We start from the raw sequence: 25024 nt of genomic DNA on the forward strand, positions 1-25024 counted from the left end.
GTATAACTTCAGCAGTTTTTGTGTGTGCAGAGCAGAGGTAATGTAAGATCAAAGCAGCTGTAAGCCTCCAACTGACTCCCCAGTGAAAGAAACCCCTCATTTTGAATTCATAAGGTGAAAATGTTTTGCCTGGTGTCTGCTTAAAAATTTATGGGTTGCTGTTGCCTTAATGGAGATAAGTTTAAGAATTTGTTAAAAGTTATGTTAGTAGTAATTTGTAGTCATGTAAATGTATTTAGCTTGTGTAAATTAATAAAATATTTCATTTAGTTTAATATAAAACCTCTCGAGAACTGGTGGTCTAATTCCTAAATTTAGAGTTGCACCTCAAACATACCACTTGAAAATATAGGTTATGACAATTGTTTAAAGTTTCCCTCTGGGATTTTTTAATAACTCAGCTTTTCCAAAAGGCTATCTCATTACGCTATTGAGAGACCAGTTTAGCCAGCATTTTCATAACATGATGGCAGTTTGTCCAAAGCAACCAGGAGGTGAGAACACAGCAGGAGGTCAGAGTGCCATTATCTGACTTTGGGAACTGATGTCTTAGGGAGCAAAGTCCTATGCAGCACATCAGTAGACAGATACAGTCATTTGAAGGTATCGCCCCTCTTCCCTCAAGATGGTTCTGCCTACTATTGGATGGAATTTCCACTATTATGTGCATGCCTCCATTTTGTGGTTCCCCTCTCACTCTCCATTTGCAAAAGTAGCACTCACCTTTCTAAGTCAGGCTGCCTGCTAGCTAGCCCCTCCAAATGGCCCTCCTATACTTGTCTGCTGTGAGCCATCTCTAATAGGGTGGCAACTACAGAGGTGGCCTACTAATTGCAGCCTTCCCTGAAATTAAGCTAATGGATGACGCATTGTTAGTTCGGACTAGGTAGGGGCGGTAGGATCCATTCCCCTGAAATACATTTGTGAAGTAGTTGACGTTTTACAATAAGCCAACAGCTTTCACAATAATTTTCCTGATTCCAGCCCACAAATGAACAGGTTCATTGAAATAAATTTCAAAACTTGCTACGATAGGATTGAAACTCTCAAAATCTGTGTTACTAATCTGGTACCATAACCAATAAATAGCAGTATCAGTGCAGTTCTAGTAACTGATGTCTAAGACTGAACAGTGAGTATCTGCGGACAAATAATTATGGCCAGAACCATAACTGAGTCATGATCCTTTCCTCCACCAAATTTCACACATGCACATTTTCCAGTGACAGCATTTAGATGGTGAAAAGCAGTCAAAATCGTGGCTTTTTTTCCTTCCCTAGCCCAGGTACACTAAGGCCAATTGTAATTAGCCCTAGAATAAGGTATTTTAATTCAATTAACAAAGCAAGGATTGGAACTTAGCATCTTTACAGTCTGTGTGCAGACCATTTATGAACTGAATCAGTAGGGATACTTAAAGGAATAGTTTGTTGAATCCAGCAATACAGAAAATGGGTTTTTTATTCAGAAAACAATATACCAATCAAAATAATGATATGAATAGACAACCCCTTCATTCACGACAGATCATAGTAAAGATGTTTAAACTTACAGAATTGCTTAAAAACATAATCTTTTTGGCTTCTAAGTCATTTTACACATCTTAGTAAACAAAACAGAAATTTTGATTTTAAAACAATCCGGTGTCATATTCCAGTATATTATGAAGTTTCAGACAATACCTTAAAACTCTGAACAAAAGCAGACCGTTAAAATGGCTACTGCCAATCATGTGACCTTTGGCTCCAGAAAGTCCTGAAACTCAAGCCAATACCTAATTACATATGGACATTAATTGCCATCTCGGAAATTCACACATCCCTTTATTCAATGTGGAACATCAACGAAAGGGCTATGGCATTCTAGCCTACTCGCCTTTCTAGTACACCAGGAAAAAAAGACACATTGAAATTTAATGTATGTTAGACAAATGTGAAGGAATCCCCATCATCCTCCCACTGTTTTATGATAGTCCCTCATCGAAACCCAAACTGGGTATATTTCAAAATGTCAAATAGCAACACAAAACGTTTGTCGACCTGATCGCCTACCTTATTTGGAAAAGATCTTTGGCCTTATAACAGGGTCACATGGGTGAGACAGGCATGTTTGTTGCTTGCTTTTGAAACAGCAAGAATCAGTTCTGTAGAGACAGGGTGACCATCAGAAAGCCATTGAACCAGCTGCTATCAACTAAGCAGCCAAGGTAACAAACAGCAAAACCTTGAAAGTGGGAGAAGAACTCTCCCCAACCTGTTCCAAATTCAAGCTCACCTGACAAACCAACCTCCTGGAAATTCAATTACAAGAAGACTCACAATTTACTGAGAACCCTCTGCTTACATGGCCCTCACCTCAACAAAAAACATCAACTCACCTAAGAAACTACAGGCCTGCCATGAAAGGGAGACTAATACAGTTATACACTATTATTGTATGTTTTTCTTCATCTGTATCTCGTCTTTGTGTGAATGATAGTGTGTGCGACTTGAGTGAGGGAGTTGTCGCATTTTTTTTAACCTCTGGGGCAAGTGTGGGATAATAAATAACCTTTATTTAAGAACTCTTGCTGCTAGATTTACTTACTTTGGGGCAACTACTCTGAGGGTAAGAAAATGACCCCCACCGACCCCCCGACATATAAAACACTTTCATCATGGACAGTAAGAAAACACAGATTCTGCCCATGACACCTGCAACGTTCTCTCATGCCTCCCATGTAATCTGACAATATTACAGCTGCTATTGCATGATATAGTAATTATTCTAAAAGCTGCCTACACATAGTTGCTGTTTAAGTGGGAACTACCCAACGAAGAAATTTTCATTTTAGGTAAGTGGCTGAATCTGAAGTGCAATTAACATGGATTATTTTTTATTTTAAAAAGAAGGTAGCTTATATTTACAAGGAGAGGCTTTTCTCCGCCTGGTTTCTCAGTGCAAGAGCCCTGTCCTGAGAGACTTCCCACCGAGCTAACTGTATGTTTGTAAATGCTTATAAAAACAGAAGTAAGACAGGAACCCAATGTTTCAGTCACACAAAGCAAGTTTCCTGATGACAGTTACTGCTGCTTAACAGCCAGTAAGCCGTAAACTGCTGCCTCATCCTATGCCTAGGTCACAAACACTGACCTACTTTTCATGAGGCTAGACTTCATAGCCACCTTTCTGAATGCAGTACTGTATATGACATGATCCACTGCTCCAAACACCCATTTGTCTGCTGCAGAACCGTACTGCATCAGAGCTACTCTATAAAGTTGAGACTTTCAGTCGGGTGCATTTGGAAATAATTATTAAAAGCTTTAAAAACACTCACACTAAGACAAAATGTTAGTGAGTTTCAGTGGGTTATTTGACTACTGGAAGGGCAAAGCCATGCCTAACCCCTTCCTTACCTGATGGTCTCACACACAAACTTCTACATCACTGGGTCAGTAACAGGAATGGGAAGCCTGATTTGCTTCACTTTTCCTAGCCCTGGGCCATTGGAGCCTATTGTAATACTTGTCACTGCTTTGCTGAGATCAGCTATCTCGGCAGAGACCCGGATATAAACCTGGGACTTTGCTGGTCACCATTGTTCAGCTCCTCAATTGCTTCGCCAACTGAGCCATCAGGAGAATTCCAGATATATGTGCTTTAATATTTGCTTTCTTTCAAAAAAGGATTCATCGTCTGAATAAAGATCAATACTGCTTTCCATTAAGTTACAGACCTGATTAAGAAATCCCATTCCACTCATTCAACTCAATCACTGAGTAAGACAATTTAAATGAAGAGGCCACTGTGTTCCCTCAACATTAGTACAATGACACAGTTCTTCCTTAGGAATTTTTCCCTGCCTGATTGATGCTCTATAACTACAAAGCTCAGAAAAGAAACCTTCTTATTAAGATGTAAGCAAAATACTGCGGATGCTGGAGATCAGAAATAAAAACAGAAAGTGCTGGAAAAACTCAGCAGGTCTGGCAACATCTGTGGAGAGGGAAACAGAATTAATGCTTTGAGTCCAATATAACTATTCTTCTTCTCATTCTTCAGTGGCAAAGGTTAAAAAAAAAACACTGATTGACAGATGTTGGCATAACTGTATGATGTTTCAGTTGGTTCCACTGGTCAACCATGCAGAGTAACTATTTATGTAAGATTAAATACCACTTTAAACTGAAAACAAGGTGTGCTCAGCCAAATCCAATCTTAGATTACAGGTGGAACTGTCCCAGGTTTGCACCAAGTGCAATAGAGGGTGGGTAAAATGTTGTTTTACCCGGTAGCTGCAATGGCGGCTTTTCATGGTGTATCATCCCACACCCACCGCATTAATTATGCATTCCCAGATACATGCCATTTTGATGGCAGGTGGGCTCTGACTCGCCTGCCCCACTATCACCTCGTCGCTTCATCACGCCAGGCACCACATTTTAGATACAGCCGCGTTCAGTGCTTCCAGCCCAGGACTGCAGCAAAGAAGACATGGCCCCGAAAGGCAAGACGACTGCAGACCTCAAGCACCTTTTGTTGTTGTGGAGGCCTGCTGTGATGTTCTCTACCCCCACTCTGGCCAAAAGAGGGGCAGCTACATTACCACTCTGGCTTGATAGGCGATGGCAATGGTGATCAGTGCCTATGTTGCATAGACGATGTTGGCTATCCAATGCAGATAGAGGATGAATGATCTCATCCATGCAGCCAGGGTAAGTCAACCATCTCATCACTCTAAACTCACACACTCAAGCCCTTCACACATTCACTGGCATCTCACTCATTGCCAGGTCAAGGGACATCACCACCCATTCTCACACACATACCCTCACATGTCCATCTGGCCTCATCTCCTCTGGAAACTGTCTCCTCAGCCCTCACCATCTTGAGGCCACTTGCACAGATCAACATGTGCCCTCTCAAACACCCTGGGATACCCTCCTTCCCCAGTATAGCTCTTGTTCTGCAGCCTCTTCCCTTGCCTGAAGCCACTTCTTCACCTTCCCCAACCAAGACCTTGCCCTGCAGCTGTTGAAAAGCCAACCACGTATGGCTGATCTGGTAGGTACAGACCTACCTGTGAGCCCCCCTAAAAGTGATGTGGTGCTGTCTGTGAAACCTGGCGCTGATGACCAAAGCAAGATAGGCAAACAAACCTTGAAGTCCTGAGCGAAGTGCAGCCCACCAAGTGCTCAACTTATATGTGCGGTTGTGAAACACATTGGCATGTTTTCCCGCCAACATGAGCAGATAATCCAGCGGGAGGAGGGGATGACCACGGCTGGCTAGCATTATGGTGATATGCTGACGTATTACAATGAGGTTCCCAATGTCTGATAGTGGGGAACGCAGCCCACCATCAGATGGGCGGAGCGGACAATCACGAACTGGTTTCACAGCGTCGTGAAACCAATTTTTGGTCTTCTCGCCATATAATCTGCTCATGCCACCAAACACACCAGACACTGGTGGACACGGAAAATCCCATCCTACATCTATAAGCATTATAATGGAGATAGTCGTTGCCACTCCTCGTGGTGTTAACAAAACTAACCATTAAAATTCTGTTACGTGAAATTAATTTGTTCAAGATTATTTTCGACATGTTTGGTTGCAAACATACATCTTGAAGGAAAACAATTTAAAATCTTGCAAGTTAGTGTATTTATCTAAGATGTTCTTCACTTATATATAAAGAGTAGATTTTAAAGCAAAGAATTGAATCCTGTAGCACCATATCACATCCTCCTGCACTGCATTGCCAACGGATTACATTTGACATATTGTCACTTGTTGGTTATGTCGACAAACATGGCAGCCAATTTGCTTACAGTAAATGAGATGAATAACCCAATAATCTATTACTGGCTTAGGGAAGAATGTCGATCAAGGCACCAAAAGAACTGCCTACAACAAAACCAAAATACTGTGAATCAAATGCTGGAAATCCTTCATCAGAACACATTCAGGTTAGCTACCTGAAATGTTGGGCAGGATTTTCCACACCCACCCGCCACCGCGATCTTCTGGTCCCGCCTCAAGTCAATGGACTTCTGGCTGGGGTGTTGCCTCACCCGCGACGGGTCCCGTCCATGACAGGGCCAGAAAATCCCGGCCATTAGCTCTGTTTCTCTCTTCATGGATACCGCCTGATGTATTGAGTGTTTACAGCATTTCTTTTTCATTTATTCATTCACGAGATGATGGCTTCGCTGGCTGGGCCATTATTTATTACCCATCCCTAGATGCCCTTGAGAAGGTGGTGGTGAGCTGCCTTCTTGAACTGGTGCAGACCATGTGGTATAGGTACACCCACAGTGCTGTTAGGAAGGAAGTTCCAGGATTTTGACCAGCGACAGTGAAGGAACGGTGATATATTTCCAACTCAGGATGATGAGTGACTTGGAGGGGATCTTGCACGTGGTCTCTGATGCCCTTGTCCTTCTAGATGGTAATGGTCGTGGGTTTGGAAGGTGTCGTCTAAGTAGCTTTGGTGAATTCCTGCAGTGCATTTTGTAGATGGTACACATTTTCTGAGACTATATTAGAAGAATGCTCTGCTCGTCTTCAAATAATATCTTTAAATGTTGATTTATTTATATGTTGATCTGAGCTTGAAGACCAGGCCTTAGTTTAGATTCTCACCTAAAGGCTGGATAATTGTTTTATGATAGTCCCTCATCGAAACCCAAACTGGGTATATTTCAAAGTGTCAAATAACAACACAAGATGTTTATCGACCTGACCGCCTACCTTATTTGGAAAAGAACTTTGGCCTTATAGCAGGCTCACATGGGTGAGACAGGCATGTTTGTTGCTTGCTTTTGAAACAACAAGAATCAGCTCTGCAGAGAGAGGGTGACTATCAGAAAGCCATCGAACCAGCTGCTATCAACTAAGCAGCCAAGATAATAAACAGCAATAACTTGAAAGTGGGAGAAGAACTCTCCCCAACCTGCTCCAAATTCAAGCTCACCCGTGAACCAACCTCCTAGAAATTCAATTACAAGCTTACTGAGAACTCTCTGCTTACAATGCCCTCACCTCAATGAAAAGCATCAACTCACTTCAGAAACTACGGGCCTGCCATAAATGGGAGACTAATACAATTATTCATTATAATCATTTTTTTCTTCATCTGTATCTAGTCCTTGGGTGAGTGTGTGCGAGTCGAGTGAGAGAGACGTCACATTTTTGTAAACCTTCGGGGCAATAAATAATAAATGACCTTCTTTATTTTAAAACTCTTGCTGCTGGATGTATTTAATTTGGGACAACTACTCTTAGGGTAAGAAAACGACCCCCACCTTCCACGACATACTCTAATCACAGACAGCAAGGTGTTGTTGAAGGAGGCATGGTGAGTTGCTGCAATGCATCCTGTATATGGTGCTGTCTTGTGGTGGAGGGAATGGATGTTTAAGTTGGTGCATAGGGCACCAAACAAGCGGACGGCAATGTCCTGGATGTTGTCGAGCTTCCTGAATGTTGTTGGTCTGCAACTCATCCAGACAAGTAGAGAGTATTCCATCACACTCTTGGCTCATGTCTTGCAGATGGTGGACAGGCTTTGGGTAGTCAGAACATTAGTTACTCTTTGTTGAATTCCCAGTCCCTGACCTGCTCTTGTGGCCACAGAATTCATATGGGTGATCCAGTTAAGCTTCTGGACCATGGTAACCCCCGGGATGTTGATGGTGGCAAGGTCAGTTATAGTAATGCAGTTGATTGTCACAGGGAAATGGTTGGATTCTCTCTTGTTGGAGATGCTCATGACCTGGCACTTGTGGCACAAATGTTACTTTCTGCAAGCTTGAATGTTGTCCAAGTCTTGCTGCATATGGACATGGACAATTTCAGTATCTGAGGAGTCACAAATAACACTAAACAGTGCACAATCATCAGTAAACATGCCATTTCTGACCTTATGATAAAGGGAAGGTCATTGAAGAAGCAGCTGAAGATGGTTGGGCCTAGGACCATACCCTGAGAAACTCCAGCAGTGATGTCCTGGGGCTGAGATGATTAGTCTTCAACAACTACAACCATCTTTCTTTCTGCTAGGTATGACTCCAACCAGTGGAGAGTTTTCCCTGATTCCCACTGACCTCAATTTTCCAGGGTTCCTTGATGCCACACTTGGTCAAATGCTGCCTTGATGTCAAGGGCACCGTCACCTCATCTCTTGAGGTCAGTTCTTTTGTCCGTGTTTGGCCAAGGCTGTAATGAGGTCAGGAGCTGAGCAGCCTTGGTAGAACCCAATCTCAGCATCAGTGAGCAAGTATACTTTAATTTTAATACTTTATTACAGTATAACAAAAGGGCATCACTTCTTTATTTACTCAACCAGAGTTGATAATATTGATCTCTAAAACAATTTTGCTTTATGTTGGATAGTCAGCTGTACTTGTGAACTAGGAAAAGGTGTTGCTTTCTGATGTGTCTCACTTACATATTCACAAGAGTCAATCCTATTGGTAAGGGACAGGAGTCGCATACAGAGCAGGCCTGGGCAGTTTCTTTTCTTAAAGGATATTAGTAAACCAGTAGGCATTTGCGACAATCCAATTCTATCAAGATCATCATATTGATCAAAAGATGAAGGTCATCTTTTTATTGCTAGGCTTTTTAAAAAAAAAAGTTCAAATTCACAAGCTTTAATGGTGGAATTTGAGCACTCATTCTTCGGATTATTAATCCAGACTTTGGATTACTGATCCTCTAGAAATTCTGACATTTTGTGGTTCACTATGTTAACTGCTAAAATACTTTTATAATTATGGTAACAGCTTGACTCAGTTGATAGCACTCTTCCATCTGAATCAGAAGATTGTGGCTCAAGTCACATTCCAGACTTCAACACACGATTTAGACTGATACTTGAGTTCACTATATGAGGTGCAGCATTATCAGATGCAAACCTGCCACCTCTACCACAGGACAAGTTCTCCTCCAAGCCACACAACATCCTCTCTTGGAGTTACGTCGTCGTCCCTTCACTGTCACTGGGTCAAAATCCTGGAACACCCTTCCGAACAGCACTGTGGCTGTTACACCAGATGGACTACAGTGGTTCAAGAACGTAGTTCACCACCATCTTCTCAAGGGCAATTAGGAAAGGACAACAAATACTGGCCTTGCTAATGATGCTTACAGCCCATGATAGAGAAAAAAAAGTGGCCTTAGGTAAAACTGAACAGTAGAAGCTAAAACACAATTGATCATTTTGAAACTTTGCTTACTTCTTCACCAAAAAATAGGCCAGCCAGTTTTGAAGTTATAAACGTAGAATGGTCAGTGTGAGTAAGACGCAAAAACAACAAAACAGGCTTCTTTTTCTCCAGAAATTGGATCGTCAGTAATTCATCAATCAGGATCTGAAGCATTCACGTACTTGGTGAGAACAATACATTTCACAAGATAGGTTCAAATGAAGTAGGCCTTTCAGCTTATCGTAGCTTATACAATTGGAAAAAACCTACAAATCCCCAACCTCTATTAAAGCATTCAATTGCCCGTTACATGTTTTTTACTTTAGTATCCTCAAAAATCCTTCGCAGGTGTTAATCCCTCCTTTCCTAAAGGATCTCCTAATGTCGGTCCTAGTAGTGTCATTCACTAGTTTAAACATGTGTCCCCTTATCCCAATATCAGGTAGAGCTTAGATTGATCTGAATTTCTTAGTTCAATACCTTCTGTACTGTTACAAAGTCCTTTTTGTAGTTTCTTCTTTTCAAGATTGAAGAGCCCAAATTTCTCTTTAGCTCAATCAAGGCAAATTTGAAAAGCTGCAGCAAAAGCTGTACAGAAGAAATGAAACGAAAGTGGATTAAAGGACTACAACAAAGAGCAAAGAAAAAAATTACTGAAAGAAAACAAAAACTTGCAAGGTTCTGCCAACTGTTGAATGGAGAACAGAGCCTTTGCCATGCATGCACAAATGGGTCAATTGTACGATGAAGAAATGAGTGCCAAAGCCCAAGTAAGCCCCAGGCAAAGAGAGAAAACATAAATGCTCAGAACCCTCCCCCCACCGCCCCCAAACTCCCCTTGAGACACAGGTGGGCCTCTGGAAAATAACAGTAAGACAAGAAAGTAGAATGTCATACAAGCAAGTAGACTAAATTACTTCAGGGGTGTTTGTTTCATTTCTTTGTGTATTTGATATGTTATTTATACAATTATATAGTCAGGTAGGTCAGGAATAAATTGGTACTGGTTCTATTTCAGAAAATGATAATTCAGTGATGCCATTGGTTCATATATTGAGAAGTAGAACTTTCTTTTCTGCTACAAACAAATTTAAGATGCCAATCTTAAGATTTAAGGGCCAATTAAAGGACCAAGTATATGCTCCACATGCTAAATTAATGGATGGAAGACCATGAGAAGAAAATCAATAGTTTCCCAATTTATGATCCCAGCATGTAAGGTTCCATAGCACGACTACACAATGCAAAGACACCATGCAAAAGCACTGGATAGGGCAAAGGCTGTGTGCCCTGACAATATTCCAGCAATGATACTGAAGGCTTGTGCTCCAGAACTTGCTACGTCCCTAGCCAAGCTATTCCAGTACAGCTACAACACTGTCATCTACCTGGCTATGCGGAATTTTGCTCAAGTGCGTTCTGCACACAAAAAACAGGACAAATCTAACCTGGCCAATTACCGTCCCATCAGTCTATTCTCGATCATCAGTAAAGTAATGGAAGGAATCATCAACAGTGCTATCAAGCTTAGCAATTTTTGCTTAGCAATAACCTGCTCATTGATACCCAGTTTGAGTTCCACCAGAGCCACTCAGCTCTTGACCTCATTGCAACCTTGGTTCAAACATGGTCAAAAGAGCTGAACTCCTGAGGTGAGGTGAGGTGAGGTGAGAGTGACTGCCCTTGACATCAAGGCCACATTTGGCCAAGTGTGACATCAAGGAGCCCTAGCAAAACTGGAGTCAATAGGAATCGGGAAAACTCTCCGCAGGTTGAAGTCATACTTATCACAAAGGAAGATGGTTGGGGTTGTTGGACGTCAGAGATCTCAGCTCCAGAACATCATTGCAGGAGTTCCTCAGGGTAGTGTCCACAGCTCAACCAACTTCAACTCTTCATCAATGACCTTGCTTCCATCATAAGGTCAAAAGTGGGTTTGGTTACTGATAATTGTGCAACGTTCAGCACCATTTGTGACTCCTCAGATACTGAAGTATGTCCATGTCCAAATGAGGCAGGACCTGGACAATATCCAAGCTTGGGCTGACAAGTGGTAAGCAAAATTGCGCCCCACAAGTGCCAGGCAATGACCATCTCCAAAAAGAGAGAATCTAACTATTGCCACTTGATGTTCAATGGCATTACTATCATCAAATCCTCCACTATCAACATCCTGGGTGTTACCATTAACCAGAAACTGAACTGGGCAAGCCATATAAATTCTGTGGCTACAAGAGTAGGGTCAGAGGCTAGGAATCATGTAGTGAGTAACTCACTTCCTGACTCCACAAAGCCTGTCCACTATCTACAAGGCACAAATCAGAAGTGCGATGGAATACTCACCACTTGCCTGGATGAGTGCAGCTCCCACAACACTCAAGAAGCTTAACACCACCCAGGACAAAGCAGCCCGCTTGATTTGCACTACATCCAAAAACATTCACTCCTTCCGCCACCAATACACAGTAGCAGAAGTGTGTACTATCTACAAGATGCACTGCAGGAATTCACCAAGGCTACTTAGACAGCACCTTCCAAACTAATGACCACTACCATCTAGAAGGGCAAGGACAGCAGATACATGGGAACACCATCACCTGGAAGTTCCCCTCCAAGTCACTCACCACCCTGATTTGGAAATATGTCGCCACTCCTTCACTGCCGCTGGATCAAAATCCTGGAACACCCTTCCCAACAGCACTGTGGGTGTACCTAAACCACATGGACAGCAGCAGTTCAAGAAGGCAGCTCCCAATGCCTTGTCAAAGTCAACTAAGGATGAGCAATAGAATGCTGGCCCAGCCAGCAAAGCCCATATCCCATGAATTAATTAAAAAAAACACTGGGTTCATGTACCCTCAACAAGTTTATGAGACAAGTGATCAATTTCAGCTCCAAGGGATTCTTAAGTGGGAGCAGCAAGAAGGTGCATTTTGTAGGCATATTTATAATGGTTTGCAGCAAGTGATGGAAATTACAAACTAAAGCTCTCTGAAAATGAAATTCATAAGGGACCTTCCCCCTCCAAGCTGCATCTAATTGACAGAATCTTCAATTTTGAGAAAACTGAGAGACTGAGATACTCCCTTCCCCAGCATTAACATACAGTAAAATAAATAATCAGTGTTCTACAGGACTTTGACAAAAAAACAGCTTTAATGCATACACCTTGTGTTATGACAGAAGAAATATGCTCAAAAATAAACAAAAGTCGGATTTTGAGGTAGGAATATTGCTGAGGATATGAGCACTCAACATTATTAAGCTGTAAATTGGACAGCAGCTTTGAGCACCCATATTTGCGCAGTTAAACATGGAAATCATGACCAAATCCCCTTGCTAATTCACAAGCTGAACTACACCCGCACCTTTCCAAGAGATTCAGCATTCAAACTCATGAAGGGCATTAAGTTGTGGTTCTTACCCACTACATACCCGATAAATGTACCAGAAAGAGTTAGGACTTATCCATTCAAGTGCAACATAATTTTTAACAGCATGAGATTACTGCCAATTACTGCCAAACAATTTAGCTGGCACAGAATAATTTATTTTTACTAGTGTGGAATCTCATTGTTTCAGATATTATTGTTAGAAACTTTAGAAAAACTTATTTTGTTTCTATCTTTCCTTTTACCTCACCCTTTTACCTCACTCTCTTAATCCCATATTTCTTTCCATGTTTTTTGGCTAGGATTTGCAAGGGGATGGGGGCCTCGTCCATCTGATAGAAAGTCTAGGGAAACTCCACATTGGCTGGTTCTGGGAGCCCCTACAGGGTCTTATGTGCATTATGCAATTAGCTGTGCGACGTTATGGTTTCCATCCCTTTAAAGTATGGTATCCTGCCTTCAAAAGCTGCCAGCCAACTGGAAAGCCAGCAGCTCCTCAGTCCCTGCTGGGACTTCAACCAGCTTGGATCCACATCAAGGACACCACCCTGAACTCAGTGAATGTGGTTGAGGTTGGTCAGTCAAGCAGAATGCGATTGGGGGATGTTGGTACAGGGGGGACCTGGATGGTTGGTGCCGGCAGGGCGGTTGTATCTGCAAAGGCAACCCTTGCCGCCAGGGGATCATCCATGGGCCACGGGTACCTGATCAGGAGGGCACCCTCCAAGCCCTTTCAGAGGCCTCCAGGGTTTACCTGGTGGTCTTCCTATGTGGCAAAGGCCCCAGTGGTAAACTACCAGTGGTAGTGGGAAGAGACCTTTCATTGGTCACTTAAGGGCCTCAATTGTGAGGGAGAGGGGTCATCTGTCACTTTTGCTGCCACTGGCAAAATACTGGTAAACTGTAAACTGACAGTGGGAAGCTAACGGACATATGACCCCCAACACTCCCAACCAATATTTTGGCGGCACCACCCCACCACCTCTCCCCATCCCCACACCTCTCAGCCTCCTGAGGCCCTGGAAAATCTCTTGTTTTGATATTTGTATGAATTTATATTGAACAATTTTTACACTTCCTTGGTTTGGACTCCACATTTTTCAGTAATGATTCTTTAACCTGATTGAATTTGGAGACATGCCATTGCTTGCCCAGTTCAAATAGGCCCTAGGTCTCCTGGAGAGGACAGCGTATTGTATCAGACTCCCACACAAAAGTCGTTAAAGTGTCTGTGGGCAGCTGTAATTGTAGTGAATCGTGATTAGCATTCATTTACCGATGACTATGAGATTCGGGCCAATTAAGGTCAGTGGGCAGATTACCTGAGGCTGCAGGCCCAAGAAGAGGTAGGCATTGCCACTATAGCAGGGGGACCATGACCATCTTGGAGGCACCCTCTAAAGATGTTTCCATCTTGTAAAAATGAACTATGGCCATAGCTTCAGTGTGGGTTGGCAGGAGGGGGATCTGGTGGTGGTGGTGAGTGTACAAAAACCTCACGGGCCCCCAAACAGCCATCACCAAGCCACCTCCAGACCCCTGCCGGGCCTTTGCAGGAGGGGCTCGACTGCTCCTGGCAAGCTCCAGGCAGTGACCCCAATCTGCCCACAATTGGGCACTTAATTAGTCAAATTGGTTACTAGCCGCTGCTAGGCAGGAAACCGCTGCCACTGATGGCCCGCTTCCAGCTAAGTCATATGGGCAATGCGTCGCAGCTGCTGATCTGATATCTTCATTTCAAAAATTTTGTCCCACCTTCGAGCCTGCCTCTGCAGAACCTTTGCAGGAGGAATCTGCCCAATTTTTGCACAGGAGACAGTGTATTTAATATGATACTTAATCTCTCAGTTGCTGTGCTCGGCAGTCAAGCGAATGAGGGGAACTGTTTCACCTTGCATATTTTATCTCTGGTAAATTAAACCGAAATAAACCACTTAGAACCTGGTCTTGATTCACTGACATGTAGCCATCATGCAAGGTACACTGCAAATTACTTCTCAGTGATAATAACTCTTGGAAGTCTGAAGTGATCAACAGTAAACGGTAACACAAATATAACACCACTGTACTATACCAGGGTGGCTCAATGACATTATTAAACTGATTTATAATTGAGGTGATGAGTTGTTGGAAAGCTCTGAACACAAATGTAGTTTTAGAAGTCACCTGTCCTACTTTTGATGGCTACTGTATGGTAATATTTCTACACTGGTTTATCAGGGTGGAGTGCTTTTAAGGGTTTATAAATTGCAAAATAATCTATCACTAGTGTCGCCTCATAGCAATGAGATAACTGCACCTCAGTGTGAATCAGCAACTTCAGCTTCAGGAGGGCAGAAAATTAGAGGGATTTTTTTTAAACCCTTCCAATCAGCAAAAGGGGATAAAATTTGATAGAGTGTACTGCATGGGACAGAAAGAGAAAATGTATGTAAAAGAATTTCAACTAACCAAAAAAAAAATCACATCAACATTCTTCATCAATAGGATTTGTGTTCACTAAAAGGGAGAAGTATATACCATGGTGGCAAATTCACAAGTTGGCCCTTTCTGTTACTTCCAACTCGCATTTGGAAACCTCTGCTGCTAGTGTGGAGGCCCTCAAAACCTCCAAAATACATGCAGCATAGTACTCTGGGCATAAGAAGACCCACAATGTTTTGCAGGAGGCACATGTGGAACTCATATGTCCTTATCCAGAAGCTTTTAATAAAGGTTATGTTGAAATAAGAATGCAGTCCATTCTCAATGTATTATTTAGCACTGCATCTATTCCAGAGATATTAAAGTCGCTATTTGAGCAGTTCAACAGCACAAATATCTTTTGCCATCACCTTCAAATCTAGACAATTTACAAGTGTTTTGGTGGCATAATGAAGTTAACAAACTGGAGAGGTGGTATCTGGACCAGATTGGGATCAGGAAAGAAGAGGAGTGCCATACAGAACTGCTTAGATACACTGCCAAGCAGGCTCACCAAGGAGTGGCATGGGAGTTCACAGGTCATCTCCACCTGGCGAAAATGTCGACATGATTGGGATTGCTGTTGTAATTCAGCAACTGCCTCTTTTCTTCAATGCAGATACTAACTTTATAAATCATAACAGGCCTTCATTATTAATTTCATTCATAAAATATTGAGTCCTCTGCATCTGGATTTTCTTTATAAAAAATAAGAAAACAAGATAAGAAGTGTCAAGGATGAAAAATTGCCATTAAGCAAATTGTAGCCTATCCCTCTGGTAATCTAACCTCACATCCAACTGTATTTTGACTGCTACTTTGGCTAAGAGATAATATGAGATCATTATCATCCTTTTCCATCAAAAAGTTCCTTCTGGTATCTGTTCTAAATCTGTTATTTGTATCTATTCTGGCTCTATTAATCTGCTTTATTTCCAATTAATACATTAAGCATTTATCTTATCGAAATACCCAATATTTTATATATTTCAATGAGGATCCCCCTTAACCTCCCTTTCTAGAAGATTGAGCTTTTAAAATCACTCCATTTAGCTCATTCCCCCCCGCATACAGAAATTATTCTTGTAATTTTTCTCTGTGCTTCTTTAATATTTGCAGCCTGAGGAACAGAACCGTGCTTATTTATAAGATCACCTTTGCGTCCTTGAGTGTATAACCCAGAAGACTACGAAGTACACTAGAGATTTGAAACATCATCCTTACATCAGTTGAGTTCCCAAAGAATGAACTTTAAATGTAGCTTAACTGTAATCTGACTGTAGAACTCTTCAATAATTATACCAAACACCATAATCTTAGTAGATTTGTGTTCTAGCTATATATCCATGCATCTGGTACTTTAATTGCTTCACTGCAATGCCTAGAAATTGACAGTGATGTGTCTACCTTTGCTCTCAGATACCTTCGAGTCATCCTGGGCTAATTCTATTCTATTCTAAGTTGTTCTTATTTCACACAATAATACTCAACATATTAATTGATCACTATGTTTTCAAAATTTGACAATGTGGTGAAAATATTTGAAATCCCTTTTATTTAAACCAATTTCCCTGCTGCTCAGGATTGTAAAATGGTCCATAACGTCCTACAGCTTTCTTCTCATGCTGAATATTAAGATATTGCATGAGTTTAAATCATGAAATCTTCCATAGCACATGTTCCTGTTGACCTCCTGCAGCATGATACAATCACTGCTGATTTTGTTATCACAGTAGATGAGAATAAACATTCATCAGACATGACTCGCTGGCTTTTTGTGATAAGAAACACCTGATTTTGTCCTATGCAAGTTCACTAAGTTTGTTCATTCTATTCCATTCCCTGATTTGCTCCATTACATTCCAAGAGTCTGCAACGTCAGTGAACCAATTAAGTCAGATCTCTTATTCCTGTCACAGCGCCATCATATCTTCACAGCAATAAACAGATTCTAATTTTAAACCAAATGAACCACAATTCAGCAAATCACAGCCTGCATCCTTTTGTTCATTTTACTGGCTGATTTTCAAGAAAAGTCTCTTAATCTTGAAGGTACATTTCCAACTAATCCAAGCAGATTTTGAATTTGGAAAACAGTTTATTTCCCTCGGTGTTCAGCTCTTGCTTGTTTAAAACACTGTATTTGAAAAATATGGGCTGACACATATACCAGAAGTGTACTATGTGCTTTAGGTAACTAAGATACACCTTACAGCTAAAATGATACTGGCAATAACAGATTCCTTCAAGCAAATTGAGCTGCATATTTTAATTTGTACTAAGCTTCCCCACTAGTACAACAGCTTCATTCAGTGAGCAACTAAGGTACACAGACCAGGAAAATTCAGATTTGATCCCCCATTCATGAGGAGTTAGCTTAGCCCAAATAGTAAAGTGGTAAAGAGGATCCATCACGGTCCTCAGTATCACAGAGAGAAAGTGGGGTCACAGTTTGTAATTGTTATACAGCACACACCTGGGCCAGAATTTTTCAGTCAGCATGGGGGTGAGGGGGGGGGCAAGCCCAACACACCAGCACGTAAAAAGACGCGCAATGGTGTTGGGCAAGCATCCCAACATCTGTCATCGTGCTGTCTCGTGATGTTTTGTTCAGTGGGCACGCACCAGAGTCGACTGCGCGCACACCAATAACTGATAGGCCTGTTATATTAAGACCATTAACGAAGTAATTAATGCCAAGTTTACGTTGCCCGTCTAACCTTATGGTTGACGGGCAGGCAAAAAGGCCAAGTGACCTTTACATTTTTTAGGGAACCTTATCCATGAGTGGAATGAGGTTTCCTAAAGCCTTTATAAACATATATAAAAAGTTTTTCTGAAAAATAAAAGTATGTCCCATCTCATGTGACACAGTCACATGAGGGGACGCTTCATTAAATTTTTATTAAATTCATTTATTTTTTTCAGTAAGGCTCTGTGCCTCAGCGAGGTTGAAGCACTCTTTCGCGCTTCCTCCCTCCTCCCCCCGCCCGCACAGGTAGCGCTCAGTGCCACCGCTCTCATATTACGCTGGACGGGCCTTAACTGGCCTGTTCGCGTAAAATGGCGGTGCGAAGCCGATAGTGGGCGGAAATCGGCTCCGCAACCGCCCCTGCCTGCTCCCGCTGAGCCCACCCGACACAGGAAAAATTCAGGCCCTTGAGCTGCATGAGGTTAGGATCATACTAGGCTGTGATAACATATGGTGGGCAAACAACCAACTAGCACTTACTGTCAAGGCTTATACATGGCTGGCATCCTTGAAGCCAATCAGCATCTGTGAAACTGTACCGCAGCAAGAAGTCAACAGGGAGGGAGGGAGTGTAGGAGGAAGGAAGGATGAAATTTGGCTGGAGGAAAAAAAATGTTGCAATCAACCCCATTTTATTTCCTTATTTATTTTCTTTGGAGGAATTCATACACTGTTTTCTTTCACTTTGGGACATTATGGACTTGTATGCACCTTCTTATGGATATCGTTATGTTTCAACTGTAAATCAGGGCACAGGGGTAAAAACTTGGTCCCAACATGAAAATCATGGCTCTAGGCTAACCGTTGACACAAGGCAACAGATTTACATTATTTTTCAGTACATCTTTAATATTAACATATAATATGCATTTTGATTTGAATGATTTATTTATTGTCCATTACTGTTCAGTATTGGTAAACAGATTTTAATGCCCTCACATGCCCTTCATCCCACATTCTCCTCAGGAAGATTATTTGTCCATCAATTACAGGTCAGGTTTTACTTTATGCAAACACAGAAATGCATTTTAAATCTTTTAAAGGTGTTATTTTTTCTGCTGCTTTCAGAAATAGATGTTCATACAAAGTGTATATTTCTGTAAATCTGCAATGCCAAATTTTATATTATAAACAGAATAGAAAAAAAACAGAGCATCACAAGCCATTAAAAGCCCAAATAATACATCTCATTATAGTTTTCCAAACAAACGAATCACCTACCCCGAGGGCTGAATAGTCACTACATTCTGAGTGCATATTTAACAGTCCATTACCCCACCTCCAATGGGCCTTCACTCCAGCATAAAATTGACTCCACTTCCAATTTATCCTGTGCAAAGAGAATACTAGAATTAAAAACAGTTAGAGAGAAGACTACATTAGCCTGTCTGGATGGACAGTCTTACAAAATAGAGGAGAACATATCTTCCCATCAGTACCTTTTCATTCAACTTCTAAAGCTTCCCAGAGCAATTCAGCCATTTAATTAATTCTTTGAATTAATGAATATCTTTCAAAACTACTCATGTGGTTTCCATTCAATCTCTTTTGCCCATTTTAAAGTAACATTTTCCTACTTGTTTGGTTACCCTTGTGTTACAAGCAATATTCTGCCAAAAGAACAAATAGTTGTAAAATCTAGGATGCTTTGTAGTTAGAGTTCCAAAACGCTTTTCCTTAAGTTCCACATGAAGGGTTACAAATTAAGCTCAAAGCTCTAGGGAATACAAGGCAAAAATCCAGATCTGGGTTTCCACCTGTGCTCATTACGCATGCTTGGCTGAGAGCCCAGACCAGAAAAAGCATTGCTCAGCAGGGATTCATACTTGTATAAAAAAATGAAGTGAATTGTTGACTTAGCTTGATTTATATCATTAAGTGGTTATAATAAGTGACTATAATAAGTTGTTCTTTCTCTGTTCTCTTTTGTAAATGTCTCAATGTTTACTTGGACAAGATTGAGAGGTGTCAAGTGAGAAGGTTTGAAGCCTCTGTTATTGATACTTTAATGGTCTGACTGACTGACATTTTTATGGGATTGTGGAAACAGCAGTTTTTTTTCCCCAAAGAACATTTCTGAATGGGTGTTTTTTTTCTCAGCAGTTCCACAATTGCCATTGTTATTATATCATTGGTTATGTACATAGCACACACTGCATGACCGGACATGGAAGGGGCATGAGTTGTCATGGAAGGTGTGAGGGGCCTTGTGGAGTGGGCTGGTGTGAGGTTGAGGGCTACAACTGGGACAAAATCCCAGAGAACCAAGGTGGGCCTTCTAACAAGCCTGCATTGGCACTCACCCACCCCTCTATCCATCTAAGATCTGCTTCTGGGGTTGGCGGACCCAACTTCATTCCGCACTCAGGCATGCACCAGCCAAACATCTACCACCCCCAGAGTGTAAATTTTGTATGACCATATGCTTTAAGTTGAAGTGGGTCTGCAAGTCAGGAAATTTCCCGACTTAAGATATCCACTTTGGTTGTGAAAATCCAGCCAACATAACAGAATGTGATCACCACTCTAACTAGAAATTTCCTCCCCCACCACTCCAGTCATTTAGCTCATTGAAACAGTACAAAGGATGCACAATGAAAACAGGTTTTATTTTAAAGATGCCTTTTAAAATATTCAATAAATGCCTTTTCCTGCTCTTATTATGGTTTACCTACTCCCTATCTTGTTCTCCCAAGTGAGGTTTTCAAGTCAAGCCTTTACTTCAGCCTAACCCCTGCTGTAAACTAGACATTACCTTATACAAGTATGAATCTGCTACATTCCTCTGTCTAGCTGCTGTTGAGTAGATTTGCTACGCTCCACACACTGCCTGAGTATGTTTTTGTGTACATGATCTCACATGACTCAACAGATCCATCTTGAGTAGATCAGGCCAAGTTCAGTGCCTTCCCAGGAAGGAAGAGAAGAGTTACTTTGTAAAGAGACCTGAAGCAAAGCCCTTTAGCTGGCTCAAATTACCCACTTGTCAGGCCTGATGGATTTGGCTAAAAATAAAAGGAAACAGGCCGAGAAAAGCAGATGAATGAGCTCAGCAGTTCCTTAAATAGGCCGTGCCACTGCTCCAGCTCAGAAGCAATGATCTCTAAATTCAACCTCTCATGTTGTACTTGTACGGCTACTGACACAGAGGTAACAATCTCACTACAACCAGGAAGGTGACAGTGTGATTGCTTAAGTCGAACAGCTCCACACTACAATAGTCAGTGCTAATTATAGGGAGAAGACATTTAACTAACGCTAAAGTCTTTTTGGATTGGGGGAAACAAACAAAATAAAACACACTTTTGCAATCACACCAAATGCATTCCAACCAAAAACAAAATAAGCAGACAATTTTCTTATGGGACACAACAGCTATTCAAATTTTTGACATCAACCAAGGAGCACTGAAACGTGATGTAAGGATGACAATCCTAGATCTGTAAGCACTTTTTTCTCTTTGAAGCGAATGCCATATGTTTAGCTTTTCCACAGGCCATACGGGTGATTCAAGATACCATCTGGTTCCTATATGCAATAACTGTACTTTCCATAGCAGCAATAAAACCTTGGCGTGATCATTCCTCTAATTCTTATGCTCCCAAAGCAAACCTCATCTCACCTAATATGAAACTCTAAACATTTTTGTCTTCATTACTCAGATAGGTAAGAAACCTTTTTAACAGCACATAGAATATGAAGAGGAAAACTGCAGCAGGAAGAACATGAACTCAAGACACAATCAGACAATAAATAGAGGCTGAACACAACACAGCACATGTCACTGTTTATAAATAAACAAGCTACACCAATGTTTTAGTCCTTATATTATTCTTGCACTGTTAGTCACAGCAGAACAAAAGCCCTCTTAAAATTGAGAGGTTGTAATGTGACCATTATCATGACTAAATACAAAGCCTGCACAGGTTTACCTGCATTTAATATGGAGGGGGGAGGGAAGTGTCTGGTCGTTATATGCAATGACATCATAACCACATTCTTTTTAAAAGCAATATAGACACACAGAAACCAGAGCAATTCGCTCAGCGGTCTTGGTGACGATAAATCCCCAACGTAAAATTATTAACTGCACAGCATTTTAACCTTCTCATTGAAATGCAACAATTCTGGAAAGTTAAGCATACTAAAATAATACTGCTTAAAATCCTCGGTGCTGCTGGTATTACAAATCAGCTATTGTGCCAAAGGGCAGAATTTTGCCATTGGTGAGCAGGGGGTGGGGCCCGCTCGCCAACACATAAAATGACGCGGGATTACGTCGGACGGCACCCCCGACGCCATCCTGCCCCATTTAAGTTTTCAGGAAGGGGGGGCACAACAAAATCAGCTGTGCGCCCGCCGACCTGTCAATGTCCAATTAAGGCTATTGACAGGATCATTTAAACAATTAAAGGACCTGCCCGTCCAACCTTAAGGTTGGTGGGCAGGCCAGGAGCCCCGGCGGGAATAGAAAAAACATGAAACCTCATCCACCAGCTGGGTGAGGTTTCATGCAGCGTTCTAAAAAGTTTACTAAAGTTTTACTGTCATTTACGAACATGTCCCATCTCATGTGACATTGTCACATGAGGGGTACATGTTAGGGAATTTTCTTTTATATTTTTAATCTTTTTAAAAGTGTAAGCGATCTCCCTGAGGCGCACCCTTGCTTTTGGGGAATCCCTCCCCCCACCCCCCCCTCCTCCCTGCCCGCACAGGTTCCCGCCAGACCTCACACTGGGCGGACCTTAATTGGCCCACCCATGTAAAATGGTAGCAGGGCCCATTTCTCCAGCGGGGATCGTCTCCCCACCCGCCGGAAATTGAGTCAGGCCCGCCCGCCCGGCAGGCAGAAAATTCTACCCAATGAGTTCATAGCCTGAACCTCAGTTCCTTGCATTATCCACCAAACCCATGACTTTAATTATTGCAGCAGTTTACTCAAACAGATAGGATGACATAATTTTAGGTTTTGGATATAGGTGAAATCAGGATTTTGAACTTTGAGGATTGTTTTAAAGGATAAAACTGTGAGCTTCTCAGGAATCACAAATCATTTTATAGCACCAGCTCAGCGTACCAAGTGAGAGTCACCACCACTTAGCATCGCCAAATAGGGAAAAAAATACATGAAGGTACAGCATGCAAAAAGGCAATGCATCCAGCAATCCATTTTGGCATTTACTCTCCACACAAGCAAATACTTCTAACCACATTTGCTCATCCTGTTCCTATATACTTTCATCAATTGCCCCCTGGTCCACATATCCAAACTAATGTTGAAGGTTGACACTTATACCTCCGAATCTTAATTTTTCTGTAAATCAGTCTCTGCCTCCCTTCTTTAACGTATCCCTCCCATGCTCCCAATTACATAATATTACATATTAGACCCTCATGGGTCTAATTCCGGTGGTGTGGCTCGGAGTAAGTTAGAGAGCACGCTGTTTTATAAAAACCAAGAGCAACGTACCTTTCTCTTACCAAAGTGCATAATTAGGTCACTTTAAGGCTACCAAGTCTAACAAATGGATAGTTATAACTTGGTCAATTGCTTGCAAGGCGATCCTGAGTCAATTAAAGGCCATTTTCTACTGCTGGAGTATTCCTGGGGGCTGTCAGATGCCTGGAAACCCCCAGCTCCTCCTTAAAGCCAAAGGAAACCATAAGGATAATGAAAGACTTCTTTTCTTTAGTTATACTTCCCTATCCCACCATAGCCACCCCCCAACTTGTTGCCCCCCAAAATGTGGTGAGTCTTTAAAATGGGGACTGAATTACTTATAAATGCCTGGTCCAACTGTGCACACTCTATAACCCAGCTTCTCCTTCAGACCACATTTGATGTTGTCTACCCATGTTCACTGTCATAAAAGACCAAATAGTATAAAGACTGATGAATAAATGAAAGGTAGATAGGTAAACATGTTGAGGATATGATTTATTTTAGGGCAAGACTTGCATAACTAGAATATTTAATTTACCATCAAGGTCCTATTGACACAGCTATTTTGCTCACATTATCAAAATAAAGCATCACTCTTAACTTTATTTAATGAAAAGTCTCCAGCATCCTTTCTTGACCTTTGTATGTAGGGAACTTTTGATTTAAAAAGTCCCACTGTTACCAGCAGTTAATCGACACTAAGCCTGTGATGTAAAACAATCAAGGGCTTTTATTGTCAAAAAAGGAACAACACACTTGAACTTTAATTTGATTTGAGCTTGATGCATTTTAGCTAAAAGACCCTCAGAACAGAACTACAGAAGCATTTTATACCTTATTATCAGTAAGCATATACAAATAGAGCTTTCTTCAGATATGACACACTACATCTTATCTAATTAATTTGCAGCTTCTAACAGCAGCAGACAGTGCAGGGCAACAAGGGAAACAAAACAAAACTTTTGGCTCTATAAGGCTGTAGAAACTCCAAGGTACATTTGGGCAATAGCTGATCTGAAGAGTTAAATGCAGCAGTCAAGATCTCATGCCATATAGTTAAAATAAATAAAGATTATTATAGTTCATCATGCAGAAGCATTTTTCAGACTTTTGCCCACCCCATGACAAAAAAGATCAGTGAACTATTTTGTAAATTTAAATTGTTCACAACGTAAGGAAAAGCCAAATGTGAGAAAAGGCTCTTTAGCAGACTGACAACCATAACTCACCCGGACTCGAATCCAAATCCCCAACTGCCTCATTATCTTTAACTCCACCACCCCACCCGGCAGATTTTACATCTATCACTCTTCGGGTAAAGAAATGTCCTTAAAACCTATACCATTTGATGATGTCTATACCTCAATCACTCCCCCTTAATTTTCTTTCAGACTGTACAACTGAAGGATATCTAATCTCTTCCTCAGCTCTGAAGAAGAATCACACTGACTTGAAACATTAACTCTGTTTCTCTCTCCACAGGTGCTATCAGAACTGCTGGGTTTTTCCAGCATTTTCTGTTTTTATTACAAAGGCACATAGATAGATTAAGTGAGTGGGCAAAGACCTGGCAAATGGAGTATAATGGGAAAATGTGAAACTGTCCATTTTGGCAGGGAGAATAAAAAAATAAGCATATTATCTAAATGGTGAGGGATTGTATGGCTCTGAGGTTCAGAGGTACCTGGGTGTTCTACTGCATAAAATCACAAAAGGCTAGTATGCAGGCACAGCAAGTAATTAGGAAAGCTGATAGAATTTTATAATTTGTTGC

At 41.5% G+C, this 25024-nt stretch overlaps 1 protein-coding gene across 2 annotated transcripts in view; it reads right to left on the minus strand.

Annotated features, from left to right (window-relative positions):
• bach2b (BTB and CNC homology 1, basic leucine zipper transcription factor 2b) overlaps nucleotides 1-25024 on the minus strand; it is a 317454-nt gene that overhangs the window by 194687 nt on the left and 97743 nt on the right. For both annotated transcript variants that reach the window (XM_041187260.1, XM_041187259.1), the window contains one exon: nucleotides 19026-19134. In XM_041187260.1, coding sequence (XP_041043194.1) covers nucleotides 19026-19061 — 36 coding nt within the window. In that variant the 5' untranslated portion in view covers nucleotides 19062-19134. The remainder of the gene's footprint in view (nucleotides 1-19025; nucleotides 19135-25024) is intronic.

The sequence above is a fragment of the Carcharodon carcharias genome, chromosome 5, assembly GCF_017639515.1.
Source record: "Carcharodon carcharias isolate sCarCar2 chromosome 5, sCarCar2.pri, whole genome shotgun sequence".
NCBI classification, from domain to species: domain Eukaryota; kingdom Metazoa; phylum Chordata; class Chondrichthyes; order Lamniformes; family Lamnidae; genus Carcharodon; species Carcharodon carcharias.